Source organism: Chiroxiphia lanceolata, chromosome 17, assembly GCF_009829145.1.
Source record: "Chiroxiphia lanceolata isolate bChiLan1 chromosome 17, bChiLan1.pri, whole genome shotgun sequence".
Taxonomy (NCBI): Eukaryota; Metazoa; Chordata; class Aves; order Passeriformes; family Pipridae; genus Chiroxiphia; species Chiroxiphia lanceolata.
In genome coordinates, this window is record NC_045653.1 from 1,291,493 (window position 1) to 1,314,196 (window position 22,704).

At 48.1% G+C, this 22,704-nt stretch overlaps 2 protein-coding genes across 2 annotated transcripts in view; one reads left to right on the forward strand and one right to left on the reverse strand.

Moving 5' to 3' along the window:
- The window catches only part of CEP250 (centrosomal protein 250), a 29,646-nt gene extending 16,430 nt beyond the window's left edge, over positions 1-13,216 (reverse strand). Inside the window, 18 exon segments of the mRNA XM_032705290.1 lie at positions 588-767; positions 1,612-1,781; positions 1,960-2,087; positions 2,416-2,609; positions 4,351-4,581; positions 4,738-4,884; positions 5,152-5,296; positions 5,442-5,624; positions 6,075-6,253; positions 6,564-6,725; positions 7,494-7,595; positions 8,070-8,166; positions 8,710-8,937; positions 10,207-10,313; positions 10,967-11,132; positions 11,689-11,771; positions 12,479-12,535; positions 13,109-13,216. Of these exon segments, the coding sequence (XP_032561181.1) occupies positions 588-767; positions 1,612-1,781; positions 1,960-2,087; positions 2,416-2,609; positions 4,351-4,581; positions 4,738-4,884; positions 5,152-5,296; positions 5,442-5,624; positions 6,075-6,253; positions 6,564-6,725; positions 7,494-7,595; positions 8,070-8,166; positions 8,710-8,937; positions 10,207-10,313; positions 10,967-11,132; positions 11,689-11,771; positions 12,479-12,535; positions 13,109-13,216 (2,667 nt within the window).
- On the forward strand, positions 13,215-21,789 carry GDF5 (growth differentiation factor 5). Its single transcript, XM_032705291.1, has 4 exons — positions 13,215-13,428; positions 13,552-13,702; positions 18,458-18,555; positions 20,135-21,789. The coding sequence occupies exons 1-4, from the start codon at positions 13,215-13,217 to the stop codon at positions 21,001-21,003; spliced, it is 1,332 nt and encodes a 443-aa protein (XP_032561182.1). The 3' UTR covers positions 21,004-21,789.
- Positions 21,790-22,704: the final 915 nt, after the last annotated feature.

Below are 22,704 nucleotides of genomic sequence, written 5' to 3' on the forward strand. Positions count from 1 at the left end.
CCCCAGGCAGTTGGCATGAAGAGCACTTTGGGGAGGACACAAGGGAGACTCTCAGTGTATGACAGGGTTGCTTTGGTATAGGAGATCAAAATGCGAAACTGTTTCTCAGGAAGTGACTTAAAGTACAGCCCAGAAGACATCTCTGGGTTACTGTTCAGAAATATTCCAGAGAAGGCTTTAAAAAGATTTTTCTCTAATCATCATTCCTGCTGTGCCCTCTCCATTCCCACAAAAGAAAACTCCCATCCATCCTCCTGGGGATTCAGTCCCACAAAATCAGTTTGGCTATAACCACGTATTAGAAAACATCCCAAGGGGACTGTTAGTGAAGATACTCTGAGGTGAGTCTTAGAAAAAATGGAACACAATAGCAGCACAAAAACCTCAACTGAAAGGTGACGTTTCTGCCAGGCCTCCTATGAGAAGTCTCATTCCTAATCCTGAAGACAGTGCTGTTCACCTTTCACCCCTCCAAATGCAATGTAGAAGACATGGAGGACATGCTCCACACAGCCCGACATCCTGCCATCTCCCACAGCTCCAGCCTTGCAAAAACACCACATCAATTCTCCTTTCACAATCTTTACCTCTTGCTTGGCATTTTCCAATCTCGTTCGTTCCTCTTCTTGTTGAGCCTGCAGGGTGGCAACTTTCTGTCTCATCTCAAACAGAGTCTTCTTATGCTCCTCTTCTGTCTCTGCCTTCCCTTTTTCCCATTCCTTCAGCATCTTCTGCATCTCTGCATGGTGCTCTTCCCGTTCGCTTGCCTGATGAGGGGAGGAAAAGTCTTCCAGCTGAAGTGCCAGCCAAGCTCTTCACAGAAAAATGGGAAGCTTTATCCCTCCCACAAACCCTAACCTGAACAGAGCACAGGAGTGGCTTTCTGCCCTCCAGAAATCCTGAACTATTACCACAGAATTTGACAGGAGTGTCAGCAGGTGCAAGAATCATGGAGTCATGGAATCCTTTCTGTTGGAAAAGATCTTTACGAGCAATGAGTCCAACCACTAAGACAAGGAGACGTCCCCATGCCCCCTCTGCTGGCTGCCTGATTCCTAGCACCTCTCTCCTCAGGTTTTCTCTCTGCTCTCAGGGTCTCTCTGCTCAGAGATCCCCTCCCTTTCCAGCGATGAGCAGGTGCAGATGATCTGCAGGGCGAGGCCCAGTCACGAGGACTGAAGGACCAGGGACAAGGGGCCTGTTCCAAACGCTTCAAGCCCAAAGCTGATCACTCTGTCCCCTGGGCAAGGGCAGAAAGAGAGGAACCAAGTTCCCTTGATTGCAGCTGGCAGCACTGCTGGCATCTGCTCCATGGTAGGCAGCAGTCAGGTCTGGTCCTGCCCTTGGCTGCCACGCTTGGGGTGGGGACCTCCTAACTTGCTCTGCAACTCATCTGACACCCACACTGAAGCCACGGCTGCATTTACTGTCCCAGCATCATCCTCTGGGTCTTCCACTGCCTTCAAGTCCCAGCTGCTGGCTCTGCTGCCCAGCCCAGCAGTCTGAAGCCCATGGCAGGTGATTGCTGCCATTTCCCATGCTCAGGCTCCGATTCTGCTAAACCAGCCCACAGAGCTGGCCTGAACAATTCACAAGTGTATTGTCTCCTACCAGGTCTTGCAGGAGCTTCTTTATTTCCCCTTGGTGAGCAGTTTCCTCAAGTCTGAGGGTATCATGATACTGCTGCTCTGCCTGCAAGAGTTGTTGGGCCATGTCTTCCCTCTCCTGCTTCCCAAGGGTTCTCTCTGCTTCCAGCTCACGTTGGAGGCACTTGACTTCCCCTGCAAACACCACCAACGGCAAGATTCAGAGTCTTTACTGACCTCCAGCCCTTTCAGTTTCAGTGTAGGATGGCCCTGCCTCCAGCCCCTCTGTGCCTCAGAAGCCCTGCAGACAGAGGTGGCTTTACAGCAGCTTCTCTAGGCTGGGGCCTAGAAACAAAGCACGCAAAGCTCCCACCTTGGATCACCTCCTTGGCCTGCATGACTGTGTGCAGCTGAGCTTCCAGGTGACTCCTGTTGATCTCCAGCTGAGATACCTGCTGCTGAGCTGCAAACAGGCTGGATTCCAGTGTCTCCTTCACTGACCTAAAAGATGCAAATGGACAGAAAAAGGAGTTTCTTGCTTCTGACACCCACAGGGAATATTCCAGAATAATGTGGCTCAAGATCCCCACACCTGAGTACAGAAAATGGGTGGCATGGAAACTTGAATACAGAAGGCATATTTGTGCCATTTCCATAGCAAAGCAGGGCCCTCCAAGGGAATGCCCAGGCTTTCCTTATGGCCTGGCCCAATTCGACCTCAACAGCTGAAAAGCACAGAGGGTGCAATAAACCCCTGTGTAGTGCTTTCCACCTTTATTATTACAGCCCTTCAGTCACGTCCTGCCCAGGGTGTCCCCCCTGCCTTTACCTGGCCTCTGCCAGCTGCTCAGAAATGCCCTGTCGGTCCCGCTCCGTGGCTGCCAGTCGCACCTCCAGGGCAGCCTTCTCCCGGCCCAGCAGCTCCTTCTCCCTGCACGCCTGGGCCAGCGCCTGCTCCTGGCGAGAGGACTCCTGGCGCAGCTGCTCCAGAGCCCTGCCAGCCGACTCCTTCTCGCGGGAAACCTGGAAGGTGGACGCACGACAGCTCGAGTCCTTCCTCGGGAACCCTGTGCAGAGCCAGCCAGAGGACAAAGAGCTCCTGCACTCTGGGCTCAAAGCTTCAGAGCATCTGCCGTATGCAGCACTGATACCCTGGGCTGCCAAAAGGCACTGGCACCATCAAGTTGATGTGTCTGACCCTTCTGGTTTGCCTGGGACCAGACACCTCCTTCACGACAAACATCCCTACTCCAAACTATTTGCTGTCATGCAAAAACACTGCATCTTCCAGAACTGCCACTTTGCAAATGAAATTTCCATCAATCTATTCCAGAGCAGGAAATTTTCAGGGAAGGCTGAGCAAAAGCAATTTTGCTCACTGAAGCAAGTGAAAATACACAGGGTTTCTCCTTCTAGGAAAAAATCCCCACGTGAAAGTGTCACCTCCCTCAGTGTGTAAAGCAGCAGTGCAAGGGGATCCTTGGCAGGGAAATGGCCCTTGTAGGGAGCAGTCATTTAGTGATTTATGCAAGTCTGGCTGATGTGGCCAAAGCAGACTCTATCTGCACAGTAGTTCACACCAACAATACCATTTACTTACACAAAGAAGTAGTCTAATGTAGCTTAAGACTAACTGTGCTTTTTGAGCTGTTTTCTTGAGTATAAAACCTCTGCTGTGTATTTGCCAAACCTACCACATCCTCCAAAATTGTGACTAACAGAAAAGAAACAAACCATTTTCTCACAGTTATCCTATAATACCCAATCTAAACCTCCCCCTGGCACAACTTGTGGCCATTTCCTCTTGCCCCTTGCTCTCTGGGAGCAGAGCCTGACCCCATCCTGGCTCCCCCCCTCCTGTCAGGGAGATGCAGAGAGCAAGAAGGTCCCCCCGAGCCTCCTTTTCTCCAAGTTGAGCCCCCTCAGCTGCTCCTGATGCTCCAGACCCTTCCCCAGCTCCATTCCCTTCTCTGGACACGCTCCAGCTCCTCAATGTCTTTCTTGTTGTGAAGGGCCCAAAATTGACTCCAAGATTTGAGATGAGGCCTCATCAGTGCCCAGCACAGGGGGATGGTCACCGCCCTGGTCCTGTCTGACACACTACTTTTGATAAAGCCAGGATGCCTTTGTCCTTCTTGGCTACCTGGGCGCACTGACAGCTCATGTGCAACTGCTGTTCACCAGCACTCCCAAAACCTTTTCCCTCAGGCAGCTTTTCAGCCACCAAGTTGCACATGTCTTAAAATAGAATTTCAAGAATTTAAAGATGTTACTCTCTTTCTTAGCAGTACAGGACAGCAGCCATAGACCTGCAGCTTTTTCCTGCTCTCTAGGCTCAAACAAACCGAGTTTTGAAAGTTGCAGATTCCACAACAAAAAGCATCAACAGAAACATGCAGCTCATTTTTTTTGTTTCAGAAAAAAAGGTTCAGACCTACACAGTTTGTTTCTTTTGCCACATGTGAGATAGTAGCCCACTCAGATTCAAGGGCAACACAATTGTCTCTTTGCAGTTTATCAAAAGCCACAAAAGAGGCCAACAGAGACAGGTGGACTAAAAGGCTGTAGAAGCACAGGACAATTCAGAACTGCAGAACAGCTCTGTAAGCCATCCACACATTTCCAAAAAGGAGCAAACAAAGCCTTCTGACCTCCAGCACTACCATGTGTCCCCTTGACCAAACCACTGCAGATCTAACAGGTACAGCTCCCCTCAGCCAAGCAGCTAAATGCCCACCTGGACATGCCACCTTTTTGGTCTCACCTGATAGAATTTCTCCTGGGTTTCTGTCTTCTCCTCTCCCAGTGCCCTCAGTTCCACCCGCAACTCCTCCTGTTGCTCTTCTGCTTCCTTTAGCAGCTGCTCCAGCTGGGCTTTCTCTGTGCTGAGCTCTTCGTTAGCTCTTTCACAAAAGTTCAGCTTCTCCTGCTCAGAGACCTTTGCTCTCTCCATTTCATCCACTTTAGCCGACAGAACCTCCTTCTCTTGCTCCAACTACAGTCAGAGAACCACAGAGGAAATAAAGTACAGTAAGAATTACTAAGAAGTTTGGTTGAGACACAAAAGGAACATTGCCATGGTCAGACTGTCCCCAGGCAAGAAGGCTGAGAAGAAGCAGCATCTGGCAATGTCTTTGGCAACTCTGCTCACCTGCAGCACATGTTTGTTCAGTTGCACTTTGTCCAGTGCCAGAGCTTCATTGATGCTGCTCATCTTTGCTGCTGCAGCCCGGAGATCGGCTCTTTCAGCATTCAGCTTGTTCTGAGCCCCTGTCAGCTCTGCCACTGACCGCTCTGCCTGGAGGGGCAAAAGAACAGTGGAACAACAAAGGCAGCAAAATCCCACACTTCAGGCAGCAACTCCACCTGCCTGGCTGTCTCTGACTTACTCCCAGGGCAGAGCTCCCAATGAGCTCATGGGGATCAATGACCCCAAACAATGAGTCTGGTCAGGCCACCATTTTCCACGGAGAACAACATTGTCGCTGTCTTCTACCGCCAAAAACAGCATCTGGGGAGAAAAACTCCCTCTGACAAGTGCTGCCTAGAAATAAGGTGTCCATACCTTCTCCAGAGCCATGGTAAGCTCATCCTTCTCTTGCTCTAGCAGATCCCTCTGAAGCTGCAATTTCTCCAGTGTCTGTCTCATGACTAACAACTCCCTCTGCAATGATGAGTGTTTTCCCTCAAGTGCAGCCAAGTCCTTCACTCTATGAGGAGGGAAAGCAAGGTTTTTTACCAAAAAACAGTCTATGATCCAAACGAGGAGCATTTGTGCACCATTTGTTTCTTTATGCTGAGCCTCTTCAAGCCCAGCACTGCCCACCCCTGCCCAGAGAAAGCCTGAACACTCACAGGAGCTCCTGGTCACGCCGCGCTCTCTCCATCCTCTCCTGCTGCTCTGCCTTTTCTGCCTGGGCTGACTCTTCCTTCAGCTGCAGCTCAGCTTTACTCTGACGCAGACAAGAGGCTTCTTGCTCCATTAATCCCAGCTGTTGCTGTAGCTCTCCCCTAGTTTTCTCAAGATTTGCACAGTCCCTGCCGAGACAAGGCTCAGTCAGAAGAACAAAGAAGCCTGGAGAGTCACAGATCCCATTTTCGGCACTCCAGGATGGAGCTGGAGGCGTCAAGCTAAGGAAGACCTTGCTCTTTCCCTCTCAAGGAAATCCCTGAAGAGGGAAAGAAAGGCAGGCTTTTGCCTTCCTTCAGTGAGAAACAGTGGCTGGGAAAGGGCACCCAAAGAACAGCATTCAGGGAGACAGCTTGGCGAGAGGGAAGCATCTTGTGTTCCAACATCACTGTCCATCTCAGAGACAGCCTTGGGAGTCACTGTAGAGCATGAAAAGTCCTGACAGGATGATGCTGAAGTGCCACACTGAGGCCTACATGTGGAAGGGCAGGTGAGTTCTTTGCTCAGAACACCTCTGAACTCCCACAACTGGAAACAGATTGCCTCTGAATGCAGGAGGAAGAGGAGGAAACACTCACCTCCTGAGTTCCTCTACCAAGGACTGCAGGTGCTGTTGGTGGCTGCTGGACCTCTTGCATGTCTCCTCCAATTTCTCAAGCTTTTGCTGCACCTCCCTGCACTTCTCTTCCTGCCGTCTCTGCTGCTGCAGCAGGAAATTGTTTGAGTCCTCCCTGGCAGAAAGCTCTTCTCTCAGGGCCTGCAGGAACAGACAGGGAAAGAGCACAAACAAGCAGTAAGGAGTAGGGAAGACGGCTCCAGAGAGCTGGGAGAAGCAAGCACAGACAGCTCCCCTGAAGGCAAAAAGCTGTGCTGAGGGTGTGGGGATCCAAGAGAGAAAAGCAGAAGAAATAGAGTTGGTGAGGCCAGCAAGGCAGTGTGGGACCACGAGTGCAAAGGTGAGAAAGAAAGTGGCTCAACTGGCCGAGAGAATGGGAAGGGTATGGAGCTGAGCGAGGCATCGGCAGCTGAGCCTGTGGCCAGTGGGCAAGACAAGCACAAGGGCTCACCTGTGTTGCCCCTCGCATCCTTGCCAGCGCTTCCAGAACCAATCCGAAGGCATGCCCTGTATCAACCAATCTCGGAGCGGAGAAGACGTTCCCAGACTCTGCGTGATGGGAACTGTCAGTGCAGATAATGCTGACCAGGCTGTCACTGTCGTCTAACACCACCTGAGAGCCCACATCAAGCTGTTAGTCTTTGCTCATTCTACTTGGTTTTCTTTATCTTATTCTCCTTTTCCCCTCACTTCACCCTGGAGTCATTAAAAACTCAATTCTCTCATTTCTGCAGTCCAAACAAGTTTGTCCCTGTGGCCACAGGTACTCCAGGGATTTCTGAATACAGCTACTCTTCACAAGTGTGAAGTGGCTGGAGGCTGCCTGAATGCTCACTTCCTTGAAGCTGTGTAAAAGAGCTGATAATTAAACTCTCCTCCCTCAAGGGAATTTTAGGTATAAATTGAGGTTACCCCTGAACAGTTGCAATTCTGGGGAGATTATGATGGTCAGTGAACATAGAGGGAAGGAGCAGAGTTGCCAAGTGCATTGACTGAGTCAGTGACCTTTTATAAAAATCTGAAGAGCAAGAGTCATTGCTCAAAGAGGGTGGGGGAAGTACCTAAGAAACACTGGAATACAAATGTCAAGTAGCACACTCAAAGCAGATTCCAAAAGAGACCTTAGTGGGACGGTGAAGGCAAAGGTACTGAAACTTCTAGTGGTTCAGTTAAGTGTCACAGGACAGCAACTTGCAAGTTAGGACAGGTTCTATGTCATAAAAGTGGTCTAAAAATCAGAGGCAATGCCAGTTAACACAGTCAGTACACAACATGTATCTCTGATCCCTGGGCTAGTCTGTTGTCTTCCTCAAGTACTTTAAAATCGAATTTACAGGGATGTGGTCCCTGCACCAACTCTGGTACTGTACCAACTCTGTACTCACCTCAGTGATATTTTTATGAGCTTTTGGAGGAAAAGATTCTCTTCTTTGGCACTTTTAGTCAATGAAGCTTCAAACTCTTTCTCTATCCAACTTGATTCCTGAGAACAGAATAAAGAAAGGGTGGGCAGGGAAGAGCTGCTCCCATCTGCAGTGTTCCCATTCTCAGCAGCATTGTCACGCCGATGGATTTCAGCCCCAGTGATTCCAGTATACTCCTGCCTGTATCTACTCCATTTCTTCTTTGCTAAAAAGAAGAGGAAGACCAACAGCTGGTTTTTATAGACTGCTACTAAGCTGTCAGCTCCAAGCAGCTCTGATCCCCACAGACTTAAAGTCACAGGCAGAAGAGCATTGGTGTGACCCTCAGAGGAAGATACCTGAACTGTCTGCAGCTCCTCTGCCACTGCCTGCACCTGAACTGACTCCACATCAGCCAAACTCACAAGGAATAGTTTGGCCACGTGTCTGATGTTCCCATATGCTGAGCATCTTTCCTGCTCTGTCTCTTGAGGAAGCTGTGCTCAGCTGGAGAGCAAACACTGGGCTGTCTCTCAGGTAAAGGTAAAACATACTAGAATCTCCACTGTGTCGTTAAGCGTTTTCATGGTCTTCTCCTTCTCCTCGTTCTGCTTCTGAGACTGTACAAGCAAGGCTGAGAGCTCCATCACCCTGAGAAGAGAAGGTCCATGTGCCATTCCAAAAGCTTTGCACACCATCACCTGTTAAAGAGCAAAGCAGCTCCCGGAAGCATAGCAGAGAAAGTTCAACCCAGGAAACACAGCAAAGGCAGCGCTTATGTCTACAGGTTAATAGGCTTCATCTTGAAAAATGGCACTTCTTGTCCCAAAGGCCTCTGCACTCAGTCTTGCAAGGAATTGTCAGCACAGAGGTCCAACAGTGCTTGTGATGGCCCTGGGCAAATTCCTCCCAACTCCTTCAGCACAGCCCAGAGTAGCAACAGGGACACAGTTCTCTTTATACTGGTCTCAGTTTTTCACCAAGAACCAACTAACAGCAAAAGCACTCTAAGAGGCAATCTCTTTTCCACTCTTGTCTTACTCAGAAGTTTCTGTTGGGCAGATGATTTTTTCTATCCTTTATGTTGAAAGCAAGAGTTTGCCCAGGGACAGAAACAGGGCTGTGCACAATGGGTGTGTTCTAAACATGAACAAAAAGATAATGTTGTAATAGCAAAGTTTCAAACACCTTTACCTGTCCTGAAGCTCCTTCTTCTCCAGGTCCCACCTGACTTGTGAGGCCACCACTTCCTGAGTCTTGTGGTTTATTTTCTGTTCCATTTGCTGGTCTGCCTGACCCTTCAGGACAGGTTTACCCAGAGCTATGGACTCCCTGAGCCGTACGCTGGAGTTCAGGTGGGAGCAGTTCACCAGGATAGATCCACAAAGCCTCATTTGTTCTGCCTTCAGCTCTGACAAATCTCTGGAGAGGAACCAAGAAACAGCCAACGTTCACACCACCATCTTTATCGGCTGACTTACTTCTGAAGCGTGTAATCATGCAACAGGCAATGCTGGCAGGCAAGATGACCTCTTCCCTGGGGAGAGTCATTAATGTGACACTTGGGGACCAGGACACATCTTGACAGCTGAACAAAGACTTTCCTGGGTAGTTGAGGGAGGAGTTTGTCTTCTCCTCAGATGTAAGAAGAAAGATATGGCACAGCCAGAAGGCCTCAAGAATCCCTAATTACTCTTATTATTGTTGCTCTTGCTTTATCTTCTTAACATGCTCTTGATTATCTTTAATAGGTGCCAGGAATTTTACTAAAGTCCCCAGCTTTTATTCAAGGGAATCAGCCTTAAGTGCTGTTATCATCCCACCTTGGACTGTTAAGAGGCTCATGATCATACCTATATAATAAACACTTCAGGAAAGGGGTGTAAGAATTGGCCTAAAACGCTTTAACATAAAAGTACAAATAACACAAACATTAAATAGCAGGTCAGGCAGACTTCACACAATAGGGAAGACTTATAACCAAATAAGACAAATGGCTGACAGTAACCCAGAGTTTGAAATTGCATGCTGACACCAGAAGAAGGTATTATTATGGCTATGTTATTTTTGCATAGAAGGCAACTGTGAGAAAGGAACCTCAGTGAGCCCAAGAACAAGAAAACAATCATAAAAAGAGGTATCAAACTAAGCAAAATAAATTGGATAAATGCAGTAACAGCATAGAGAAGCTATTTTTTCTCTGAACACTAGGAGATGAATAAGTGGATACAAACCAATCGAAATAAATGTACATTGGAAATGAAAAGGGAAAAAAGGTATGTGTTAATGATCTTTCTCTCAGGAAAAGAAACCTGGTGCGATTTTTAAGGCAGGTTTTCATCATTCCCTACAAGGGACTGCTCCATACACCGAAGCATTGCACAGCTTCAGTGAATCTATTCCCAGGTGTTCACACATGCCTGTGCCTGTGTTCATGTGCCCACACATCACCACAGCCAAATCACCTGCTCAGGGCCTCTGCAGTGCTCAAGCTCCTCAGCTTTACCTGCAAACCAGCAGCAAACAAAATGCTTCTGAAAATGGCCCAAAGCATTGCTTCCAACTGCCAACAGAAAAAAAGGTAGGAGAAATCCCCTCTTTTGCTGTAACTAACGCAACACTGAGGTTCAAAAAGCAGGTGTGAAGGCAAGCCGCATATTTTCTGAAGCTCTTGCCTTAACTTCCACTCACCGGTCCGTGGCAGTCTTCATCTCCAGGAAATGACGGCGGAACGTCACCACCTGATGCCACAGGCTGAGCAGACGGTTATGTTCCCCCCTTAAGTAGTTGTCATAAAGCTAAACATACAAAGACAGAAAGAAATGCCAATTCAGCCTTCATTGTCACTGTACACATCTCTCAGATAGGGGAGTACAACCACCATCACCAGGTGCCCTTGAGGAACTACTGCACCAGGGACATTAAGGACTGCAGAGGTACCACAGAGGCACACAGCAGACCTGCCAAGAAGGGAACACCCACACTTCTCCTGCAGCAGTGGATAGCAGCAAAGCAAACTGATCATGATTCATCCCCTTGCCTTGCAGAGGTGTCTCAGCCTCTGTGGAGGAAGACAAACACAAGCTCCTCTAAGCCCTGTGTCAGGTTGCCTTACAACAGGTACGTAAGGCCTGTCTTGTTCCTCTGTTTGGCCACTTTGAATCTGAGACAAGGATTTAGGAACTATAAGAAAGACAAGCATTCCTGTGACTGCCCTACAGTGCCCAGCAAGAGCCAGCATTTGCCTCTAGGACCCAGCAGTACAGTCACAGCAGGTGGGCATCTCCCACCAGCACCATTTGCTGACTCCTCCCCCGCTTACCAACACCAAAACCTTCAGTAATCTTCAGCAGAGCCACAACCCCCACACAGCAAGTTCTCTGTGCCAGGAACAAAATGCACTCGTGTTCCGACCTAGCATCACAGCTGAATTCCCACAGCCCATCCCTACCTCACGCTCATGGCGCCACTCACTCTCCTTCAACTCCAGCTCCTCCCGGGCCCTCATCCAATCCACCGTCAGCTTTCCAACATCTTCTCTGAGGGCTGAATTAACCTCACTGGCTTTATCAAGGTGCTCCCGCAGGAGAGTGTTCACTTCTGCCAGGTTCTCACACCTTGGAAAGGGAGAAACAGCAATGAGGTCACTGAACGACTGCTCTCCAGCATCCCTGTGATTTTCCAGCTCCCTCAACACTGGCTTTGCTGCCTGAGAGGCAGTAAAAGCACTTTCTAGGATTAAGATCTGTGATGAAAAACTCATTTGCTTTCCCTTGCTTTGAGCCTTTAATTTCCACCTATGATTTTGTTTTCCCCTTCATCCTTGATGATGCCCATAATTAACAACTCAACCCCTCCTTCATGCTGATGGTCACTGGATGCATCACCTTTCTCCAGCACTGTCTGAACCACTCACCTACTGAACCACAGAATAATTTAGGCTGGAAAGGGACCTTTCACCCAGAATACACACACCCCCTCCCCACTCAAGGCAGAGCCATTCAGCACACAGGACTATTACTGCACCACAGAAAACAGATGGTGGACCTTTCTCCTGCCAAAGCAGCTTGCCCAACCGCTTCCCTTGGGGACACCAGGCAGCACCGACAGGTTTTCCCTCACTTCCATGAGCATCCAGGATACCAAGTATGAAGAAATGCTTCTTCCTTGTACCTTTGCTGCTCCTCTTCCACCTGAAGCAGGGCTTTCTCCAGGCTGTGGTCTGCTGTGGCTTCCCACCTGCCTGGAAGGGATCCCTTAAGAAAAAAGGAAATGTTTAGTCAAATGCTGGTGTTTCCTTCACCACTGTTAGCATCCACCACCTTCCTGTCCATTAGTTGGGTATCTCAGGAGCTTGTGGTTTCCAGATGTGTTGTGATTACAGGGAGGAAGGGAGTAGAAGGGAAGAGTGTTACTCAGTGAGTAGCTCTCCTTACTCTCCCACTGTTGAACCCTCACAGCTACGTATCCTCAACTCATGACCTCAAGTGCTGACTTTGACTTGAAGCCTGGGAATGCTCTCCTATTCTCCTACCCTTCGGTTTCTATGTTTACTTTAGCCCTGAAGCAGAAAGAAAAGCACAGAGCCAGGTCGGTACATTGAACACCAGCATTCCTGCCTTCCAAAACGCTTTTTCAACTCGTTCTTCCTCCAAGACAGCTGTACCATGTAACAGGCAGCACACTCCTCTCCTGAGACCCAGGACAAAGGTTACTGCAGCAATAAAGCACTCTTTCACAGAATTAAAATCCTCAACTGGGTTTTCCTGACTAGCATTTCTGGGACTACTGGCTGCCCTAAGAATGGCAACTGGACAAAACTGATGGGAAAACTCAGAGCGCTTCTCTAAACCCTCAGACAGTAAAATCTTGTTTTCCTGTCATTGCTTTGTGAAGGTGTTTTTTTGGTCTGCAATTAGGAATGCTATGTACACTCCCTTTAGTCCACAACCTGCACACTCACCCCTCCGGCTTTCACTTGCTGCTCCAACTCTCGACACCAAGTCTGGTACCGCAGTACCTGGGTGGATACAGAGATTGAAGATGAGCGAATGCAGCGTGTAACAGAGTTGGCTCCTCCTGAATTAGTTTTTCTCTGAGTCTGTACAGCCCAAGCACAGCGATGCCGATACAAGAAGTGATTACAACATAGAGAAGCTTCCCTTTAATACGACAGAGGCTGAGGCGGGGTTTCTTTCAAACGCAGCGCTGTCAGCTCACCTGAGACTGCGATGGAGACACACGTGGGCAGCTCTGCCGGGCCTAAGGCCACCACCTACCCCGAGACAACGGCTGGGTGTTCGAGGGAACACCTCCTCTGAAGCGATGGAAATGAGTTCTCAAATTTGCTTTGCAAGCCAACCAGCTCGGCTCCTGCCCCGGACAAGCCCTACTAAGGGGGCCAACCAGCAGCGTTGCTGCGGCCCGGAACCGACCTCAGGGGAGCTCGGCGGGGCGACCGCGGTCGCTCCGGGGCCGCCCTTCCCCGAGCTCCGGCCTGGGCGAGGAGCCCCGGGGAGGCCACGCCGAGTCCCCCCGGGGAGCGGGCGGCCTGGCCATCCCGTCCCGGTCCCGGGCTTCGCCCGCCCCTCACCTCGTCCTGTAGCTGCCGCACCAGCCCCGCCTGGCGCTGCTGCGCCTCCTCCGCGCTCCGCAGCCGCCGCCGCAGCGATCCCGGGCTGCGCTGCCCGTCCTCCGCCATGGCCCGGCCGAGCCCGCCGGGCCACACCAGGGCCCTGCCGCGCCGGGCCGCGCTTCCCGCCCGCCCGGAGGGCCCGTCCCGCCCCCAGGCTCCGTCCCGCCCCCAGGCTCCGTCCCGCCCGGACGGTCCCACCCGCCGGGCCGCGGGCGGAGCGGCTCCCTCGGCCCGCCCGGGGCCGCCCGGCCCTGGCGCAGCCTCAGTGCGAGGGCTCGGTGTGAGGCCTCTCCGCCGGTCTCGCCGTGCTGCTGAGGGAGAGCGTTGCCCTGGCAGAAAAATTAATTAATGTTAATGAATCCTCTGCTTTTCACCGAGAATCGTTCTGGGAGCTGGTTAAGCTCATTGTTTAAAATCGTTTTGTATTTGGCTGCTGAATGACACTGACTTGTTTTCAGGCCCTGCTTTTTGCTGTGGCAGTGAACGCTTCACCACCGTCATCTGGGCTTTTTGGAGAGGTGGAACAGATGAATTGCCACAAAATTCTCTTTGGTCAGCTAAGTAATTTGGGATCACTGACTCCTTCTCAAATCTCGAATCATTTAAACGTGCTTGTGTTGCAGAGAGGAGCAACACCTGTAGAAGGCAATGCAGGCTAATTAACATTGTGTGCCGAATGAAGGAACTCCTTAAGTAACTAGGCTTCCAAAAGTTTGAAATAAACCCTCTATTTCTCTAACTGATAACAGGCAGAGATACCAAAAGGTAGGGGAAAACCCATTTCCAGTTTATTCAGAGTTAGGAGAATCATGTAAATCTGTGGATCCAAGAAACAAAAATAACATAAAAATTAATTCTTGATTTGGCAAAGCAGCTCTGCCCGGGTCAGAGCACCAGCTCGGGCCCGGCTCCAGAGGGACCTGCTGTTGGAGCCGCAGGAAGCAGCCAGATGGCTCCAGCCATGGGCTCTCACAGCCCCCTGGCCTGCGGGGTGGGACATGCTGAACACTGAGAGCCTCCTCTGTCCTTGGATCTACGGTGGAAGCAAGAGTCCTCTAGCCTTGACAGCAAAATGCTGTGGCCTCAGCTTAGTCCTAGTGCTCCTGAGGCGGGCTGTGCAGTGGATAGGGCTGATCTGTGCTGTGCCTCACCTCGAGTCCTGAGGGCACTTTTGGCAGCCACAATATAAGAAAGACATACAGCTGTTAGAGAGTGTCCAAAGAGCTACGAAGATAGTGAAGAGCCTAGAAAGGTCACACAAGGAGCGGCTGAGGTAACTTGGTCTATTCAGGCTGGAGGAGACTGAGAAGAGACTCATCAGAGGTTGCAGCTCTGCCCGAGGGGCAGCAGAGGGGCAGCTTCAGTCTCCGCTCTCTGTGACCAGTGACAGGACTCGAGGGAACGGCTGGAGCTGTGTCAGGGCAGGGTCAGGTTGGATCTCAGGGAAAAGGTTCTTCCCCCAGAGGGTGGTTGGCACGGCCCCAAGGCTGCCAGAGCTCCAGGGGTGTTTGGACAACGCTCTGAGGGACAGGGTGGGATTGTTGGGGTGTCTCTGCAGGGCCAGGAGTTAGACTGGATGGACCTTGTGGGTCCCTTCCAGCTCAGGATATTCTGTGATTCTATGAATCTGTGATCCATAGCTCACTACTGTTCACAGATGTAACCAAGTCTCTTGATAACCAATGACACAATTGTTTCTTTGGAATTCCAGTTTTTTATTTAACATCACAATATTGAAGCACAGTGTTTTAAAATTATGCCACAATTTTCCATAGAAGTGGGAACTATATTGTCTTTGGTTTTGCTTCAGCCGAAGACAAGCAAGTTTTAATTATAACATCTGTGACTTTTGTGTAATTCTTTCCTTTTGAAAAGCAGAGAACTGTTAAGTTCCTTCCTCAAATTATAACTTCATACTTTTAAAAAACAATCCCCCAAAAGCTATGGTGCAGAGGGATAAATTCTTGCAGAAATAGAATGTTCATTTGTTTCAATAAGCAAAAGCAATATGACAGTGAATGGCCTAATATGTGAGTTTACTCAATCCTTTAAATCCTTTCTGGAAATTAATTCACTTGGGAAAGAAAAATGAAGTTCCTAGTAGATCACTAGAATAAAGATTTCCATGTGCAGCTCAAACTGGAAGTGAACAGATTCTGACTCTTGGCATCACGTATCCAGCGGAGCCTCCTGGGAGCCGCTTGGGGCGATGAACTGTGTCCTGTGTGTTTTACAGGGCACCCCGGGAATTCTGGGCTCTGGAGGCATTCCCTGCTTGGCTCAGCTTCTGCTTTATTCCACAGTGTGTGCTGACAGACCAAGCAGGTGATCTGAGCTGTCCCTGAGAAGGGCCCTGCTTGTGCCTGCTGTGACACGAGGCAGGACTTCCCTTGGCTGGAGTTCAGTGACAGCACTGCATCCAGATGACAAACACCCACGGGTGGCAATACAGGAGCAGCATCCATGCCCCCATGGTTCCAAGCACTTCAGTGGAGTTTGCTTCAAGAAAGCTTCATTTAAAGATCAGTTTGCACAGCTGTTTTGCTTGCTTTTCCTTTTTCTTTCTGGCTAGCTCTGTCCAGCCCCCTAAAATATTTTAATCTCGTAAATATAAATATCATTTGAACATATGAATGATTGTGCCTTTAACCTGATTTACTGAGACAAGGCCCATGTAATCCCATTGTTTTACCTGCTGCTCTTTCATGTCCATCTCTTAAATCATTTGTGAATCTGTTTGCAAATCTCAACGAGGTGTGATAGAGCAACTTAAAAATATTAAATTCTTACAAGTGTTGTGAAAACTGGAAGCTGGATGGATTAAAAGTGGGAACTCAACCTTCAGCTGCTTTTGTGTCTTACTGACAAGATGATCATGGCACAGAGGCACACATGGCCTCCTGCCCAGCAGAAAGGTGGGCAATTTGGGAAGGATAAAAGGATGGCATGGCTGGGAGGGCTGTGGGATGGTGTGGAGGGAACGCTGGGGAATGGTTTCACCAGAGGTAACTCAGGGAGAAGCTGCTTTATTTTGATGGGGAGTATCAATCAAAAGTACAACTGACATCAGAGGAAGGGCCATTAGATCAAAATCAGGAGGGTTTGGATCTACCTTATTTGTGACATCTATGAAATCACTGAACTCTTCTATCCTTCAGTTCCTTCAAACAAGTACTCAGAGCTCCTCATGTCATGCAGGTTGTTATTTATGAAAGTAGTTCAGTGTTTCTGATACTGGTCAGGGTGGGTGAGGGATGCTACAGCACACACAGATCAAGCTAAAAAGTGTTGCACCTCTTCCCTTCTTGCCTCAGAAAGCAAAAGCAGTTGCAGGAGGAGGACTGGGCTTAGCATCAGTGCAAGGTGAGAGACAGGTCCCAGTAATCCCTGTTCAATCCAGCCCGGTGCCCCATTTCCTGAAGGCTCATTTAGAACAGCAGTTCATTTGTTGCAGCTTATGAAAGACACACTTGCTCCACACTCTGTCCGGGAGGGCTAAAAGCCACAGCACAGCCGTGACACCTGGGTTGGACCTGCCCGCCGTCCTGGGGCCGTGGGGTCGGCGGCTCGGAACATTTTGCATCTCGTATTAAAACAAAGGCTGGTGTCCAGCAGTGCCTGGATGAAAGACGGGGGTTAGGCCTGTCTCCAGCTCCCGAGAGGCTGCGGGCAAAGGGGAGGAAGGAGGAGGAGGAGGAGAAGGAGAAGGAGGAGGAGGAGGATGGCTGCCTGCAGGGTGCACTGCTGCCCCGCTGCACCGCGCCCGCCCTGCGGGGCATCCCCTCCGCCAGGAGCTGCTTCTCCAGCTGGGCTCACACGGAGGTTTTAAGCATAGCGATAAATAAGCCAAAATACACTGTCTGCAGGCACGGCCCTGGGTGTTTGTGTCAAATTAAAGTTACCCTCATTAAGCGCCGGCATTACAGCGCAGCCCTTCAGTCACCAGAGGACAAAGCGAAGCCACTGTTACAGTTCTCTGGAAAAAGAACTAAATGAATTATTCTTCGATTATTTAATGTATGTGTCCAGCGGACTGTGTGACAGGGCTCAGTTGTTGATTTTGCAGTTTGTCCTGTCTAAATGTGGAGTTCATCGAGGGCTGAGGCAGAGGCCGTACTGCCACTTGAAAAGGCATCCTCTGGAGTTTTGAGCCTGTGGAGCTGTTTCACATGAGGCAGAGTATGACTCATGCTAATGAAAAGGGTAAAGAAGATTTTTTTTAAGAAATATATCGCAGTTAAATTAGTTTAGACAGCATGACATCAGAGAGTAATTAAATAGGTTTGTTGGAATTCCGTTTCCAATTCCTGAGTTCAGGTTTGTAAAAGATTTCTGAGCACCTGCAGGTCTCTGTGTGTGAAATATTTTCACTGGAAAGGATTCAAAACTTTAAAAAAACCTTTTAACACAGAGGCAGCATTACGCCATTCTTCCTTCTTGGAAAAAAAAAAAAACCCTTGGATTTAAACAGGACTCCTTCAAGTTTTCAGTCAGTTTTACAGAAGAAAACGAGGTGGTAAACTTTCTCTTTTCAAGAACAAGTTCTTTATAGCTGCTAACTGAAGTCAGGGGAGATCGTATCTGAGTACATGAGCATTTCCACTATGGGACTGGATACAAGTATTGAACAACGAGATTTGAAATGTTTTAATCTCAAACAAAACCCATTTTTGCTGACTTTGGTTTTTAATTTCTTTCATGTTTTCTTCTGCCAAACTGGAGGAACCTTTTCTGATTTTTTCTTTAGTGGCATTCAGAGGAAGACCAGAGGATGAAAATCCTGCATTTTCTCACTTTACTGCTTTGGCATTTGACTTGGCTGTCTCTGGATCTAGTTCCTGGAGCGCTGAGTAATTCTGAAGCAGGCCAGGGTAATCCAGGATCTAAACTAGGGTTTTTAAAAGCAGAAGGAAAGGAGAGGAGTCCCTCTGCACGGGCAGGTACACTGAGGACTGCAAGCCATGGATATAGTGCTGGGACCTCAAAGGCTAGGACTAAAAGCAGTGCTGTTCAGGCTGGAGCTCTGCTGGCCAAGAACGATGAGTCAAAGAAGGTTCCCTCAAGAACAGCAGCCGCGGAGGGCAAGGTAGGACATCTCCCCAGCAGACCTTCTGGAGTAAGGACAGTGACTCCAAAGGTTCAAAATCTTAGCAGCAAGGTGGCTTTGAAAAAAACTGGTACAAGCAGTACTGACACTGATTCTTTCAAAACCAAAAAGACTAAAGAGCCTGTAACCCAGAGGGAAGCTAAGGAAACCTTCCGACATCCCCCGATAACGCCACATGAATACATGCTCTCTTTGTACAGGACTCTCTCAGATGCAGAAAGAAAAGGTGTTAATGGAAGTGTAAAACTGGAGGCTGGACTTGCCAATACAATAACCAGCTTTATAGACAAAGGACAAGGTAAGAAAGGAGCTCGTGTGTGAGTGAGTGTGGACAGAGAGAGATGTCTGAGTGTGTTTATACGTGTAGAGAGTATTAGAAAATAATCATACTTTGGTAAAGTCAAATAGCTCTTTTTAATGTAAATGAAATCACACAACTTTGCTGCAGATTTTGTCCTCCTGCCTTATCTTGGAAAATTCATTTAGAGGCAGAACTAGATGGTTGTGTGGCAGCCAAAGAAAACATTTAGAAAGTATTTTAGATGTATATTGTTGAAAATCAATCAGTCTTTGCATGCTTAGGTGTTTAAAAACCTTTTGCATTTTTGTCTTATTTTCTTTCTAGCAAGCTGGGAACTGCTAATGTTAGATTATAGAGTAATGTCTAAAAACATGTAACATGCTAAGAATGAGGCTGTTCTGTGAAAAAAGAACCCTACAAGTTTCAGTATCAAAGGGTCAGTCTGGTTGGTTCAAGGTAGAATTGTGAGGAAATACACTGCAGACCCAGGAGGCATTGTAGGTAGGGTGGGGTATCCATAGGAGCTCAAAGCTTTCAGGCACCACCAAGGAGCCCACAGCTAAGCCCAGACTAACAGAAGTAATAACTTCTGGGACTCCAGAACTTGCAGTTCCACATTCAGGTTCCAAACATTTTTGGAAATTTGGGCTAGTGTTTGCTTTCACAGGAGAAACAACCAGGTTCCCAAAGAATGATGTTTATTTACCTCACCCCTCTGGCTGGGGAAGCCCATGTTGCTTCCAGTGACGTTGGTAAGAGTTTTGTCACGTACTTGAGGAAGCAACACAGGCTACAGCTGGTGAAGTAATGGGGATGGAAGCCTCACCAGGACTGGATTTGTTTGCCATTTAATTATTAATAGCTTGGCTGCTGGGAAGGGATGATCCACTGCTCACAAGCACTGCATTCAGGTTCTCAGCTCGCCACTGGAAGGCACTGTTAATGTCACGTCACTGAAACCTTGGCTCAGCCATGTTCCCATGTTCCTCACCAGCTGAAGCAAGCAAATGTAACATCAGGTTAAAGGGAGGAATGTTTTTCTGCCCTGTTTGAAAAAGCTGTGAATCATGCGGAGTTAAGTGAATAAGACAATTATCCTTGAGTCTGGCAGTTCCTGGGGATGCTGGTTTTAAAGGACTAATTCACTGTTGTATCATCTAAGGGTAAATTTGCTCATGCTTGGAGCCAGCATGACGCCTGGACACCACTGAAGCTCTGTTTCAGTAATTTAAGTAGGATACAAGTGGTGAATAGGTCCTGTGAGTGCTCAGCCCTGAGCAAGGACTATTTTTCAGTTGCCTACTCACAACTTTGAAGGTAGAAAATGCCCACTGGTGAAAGAAAGGAGATTTCTCCAAGGCAAACTTAGAAACTCATTTCCCTGGGTGAGTCACTGAGTTCTTCTGTATCCCTGCACAGAGCTGATCCCTTAGATAAAGACTGTTTTTTTTGTTCAGAGGGCTAATTAAGGCAACTTCTAGCTTATGAGCAGACTTGAGGAAAACCATTAAGAACTGAATAACTGATATTGATCTGTGCTTGACATACATTTAAAAATTTGTGTGCTTTTTTTTAGATGAGCGAGCACCAACTATAAGAAAACAAAAATATATTTTTGACATCAGTGCATTAGAAAAAGATGGTTTGCTGGGAGCAGAGCTTCGAATATTGAGGAAGAAGCCTTCTGATACATGGAAGTCTCATTCTTCTGGAAAAACTTCCCAAGTGAAATTATTTAGCTGCTCTACAAACAGACAAGCAGCAACACTCCTGGACTCTCGGACTGTCAGTATCACCGACACACCGAAGTGGGAAGTGTTTGACATCTGGAAACTTTTCAGAAACTTTAAAAACTTGGTTAACTTGTGTTTTGAGCTGGAAACTTTTGACAGGGGGAGAGCTGTTGATCTCAGGAGTGTGGGATTTAATAGAACAGGAAGACAGGTCAATGAAAAGGCTCTGTTCTTGGTGTTTGGCCGGACCAAAAAAAGAGACTTATTCTTCAATGAAATCAAAGCTAGATCTGGCCAAGATGACAAAACTGTTTATGAGTACTTGTTCAACCAGAGGCGGAAGAGAAGAGCTCCTCTGGCAACACGGCAAGGGAAGAGGCCCACTAAGAATCTGAAGGCAAGGTGTAGCAGAAAAGCCCTCCACGTGAATTTTAAGGATATGGGCTGGGATGACTGGATAATAGCCCCTCTGGAGTATGAAGCATATCACTGCGAAGGGCTCTGTGAATTCCCCCTCCGGTCCCACCTGGAGCCCACCAACCACGCGGTTATCCAGACGTTAATGAACTCCATGGACCCGGAATCGACCCCCCCGACCTGCTGTGTCCCAACCCGGCTGAGCCCCATCAGCATTCTTTTCATTGACTCTGCAAACAACGTGGTCTACAAGCAGTATGAGGACATGGTGGTGGAGTCGTGTGGTTGCAGGTAGCAGCACAGTCACTCACGTGAATATGTTATGAATACACCACCTTGGACATAACCTCTCCTCAAACAAGGTTAACTACATTTCTTACCTCTAGGGTAAGTGTGTTTACAAGGACGTAGCAATAAATGCAGTGCTGCTATATGTCTCTCCATGGGCATATTTCAGTAGCATTTGGATGCTGTCATGCAGCTGGATGTAAGACCTTGTGCCGGTGACACGAGACCGGCCCTCACTGAAGTCCATGACAGAGAAGATGATACCTCTACACCCCTAGATCACCTGCTTTTAGCCTCAAGGCAGTGGATAAAGAAGGTATCGGTGAGCTGTGGATATGACCTGTTTGATCCTTTGAACATTGTTCTTGAGACTGAATTTATGTCTGGTTCCCATGTGCTTTGTCCATTCATAAATGTAAGAAAAGAGTCCCGATGTCTAGAAAGGAAGGTTGTGTTCTGGTGTGCCCCCATCTTGGTGTAAATAGTTGCACTGTAATGTGATTTCTTTCTGATTAGCTCTTGAAACTATGCATATATAAAAAAAAGGAGTCATTAAATATAATATGTTGGTTTAGTTTTAAGTTTTACATGAAGATAGGTGATGCAGGAGGTATTTGCTTCCATGTATGTTTTCCTCCAAGCTACATATCTTTGTTAAGTATCCACCTTTCCATTATTATGTAGCAAGATATATTATTCTGTATAAGGTCCAAGTTGTTCTCAAATGCTCATAGTAAAAGTGTTCAATTATGGCATAAGATGTAATAAATTATTGACACAGTGCTGCATTGTGTCTAGCTGTCCAACTCTGCATAATTATAATGCTATTAAGAAATTTGTTTTATGCTTTTGTACAATAAATACAAGTGAAAGGGACTTTTCAGTGAAGCAGAATACCAGGGGTATGCAAAACATGTCCATGTATTTTGCTGGCACAGGGAGAAACTGTGGAGACATTGGAAGAAAGATCTGAAAGGATGGCCTGGTTTGATCTGGTGGGGAATAAGACTATCACTTGATTTATCTAGGGCAAAAATGAGTTATGCAGATGGTTGCAAAGGAGCTCTGATATCCTTTTATTCCACTCTCCAAGGGCTGTGTGTTTGCATATCCCCTTTATTCCAGACATGGATTATAAATTTATTGTGGGATTGCTCCTGTATGTTTCCACCCACAAAACTAGGTACCAAATGTTCAACTGCAGATGGATCAGAAAGGTCATATGAACCATCAGAAATTACTGAAGGAGTTTATCAATAGTACAAAATATAAATGCTAAGATTTGATATTGCTTAGACCATCAAGTCATGAGGTTTCCTGGGTCTGCCCTCTCCTCTGCTCAGCATCCCTCTTGTGGGTCGTGGCAGGGAGCTGAGTATGGCCCCTGACATCCTCCTGGTCAGCACCCCAGGCTGGACATGCTCTAGTTTACACCAGCAGCAAACCGTCCTAAATTCCTGCTCAATGGCCATAAAAAGTGATTTAAAGCTCTGCCCTTCCTCCTGCACTCTCTGGGCAGCTGAGCCTTTAACCAGCTTAAAATACCTGGATAAGCAGCCTTGCTGCCAGACCCCTGGGGCTGCCCTGGGCAGACACCCTTCGGTGCACCCTCACCTACAGCCTGGTGATGCAGGAAGAGCGCTGCAGGGAGGTTTGGTTCTGTGGTGGCTCTGTACCAGCCCAGCCCCTTGGTCCTGCCTGCAGGGCT

Excerpts from the sequence above, each read along its gene's own strand:
- GDF5 (XM_032705291.1), top strand. The coding sequence starts at position 13,215 with ATGGCCCGGCCGAGCCCGCCGGGCCACACCAGGGCCCTGCCGCGCCGG. Across the intron at positions 13,429-13,551 it reads AGCCTCAGTGCGAGGGCTCG|CTCATTGTTTAAAATCGTTT; the intron begins GTGTGAGGCCTC and ends GAGCTGGTTAAG. Across the intron at positions 13,703-18,457 it reads TTGCCACAAAATTCTCTTTG|GACTCTCTCAGATGCAGAAA; the intron begins GTCAGCTAAGTA and ends CTCTTTGTACAG.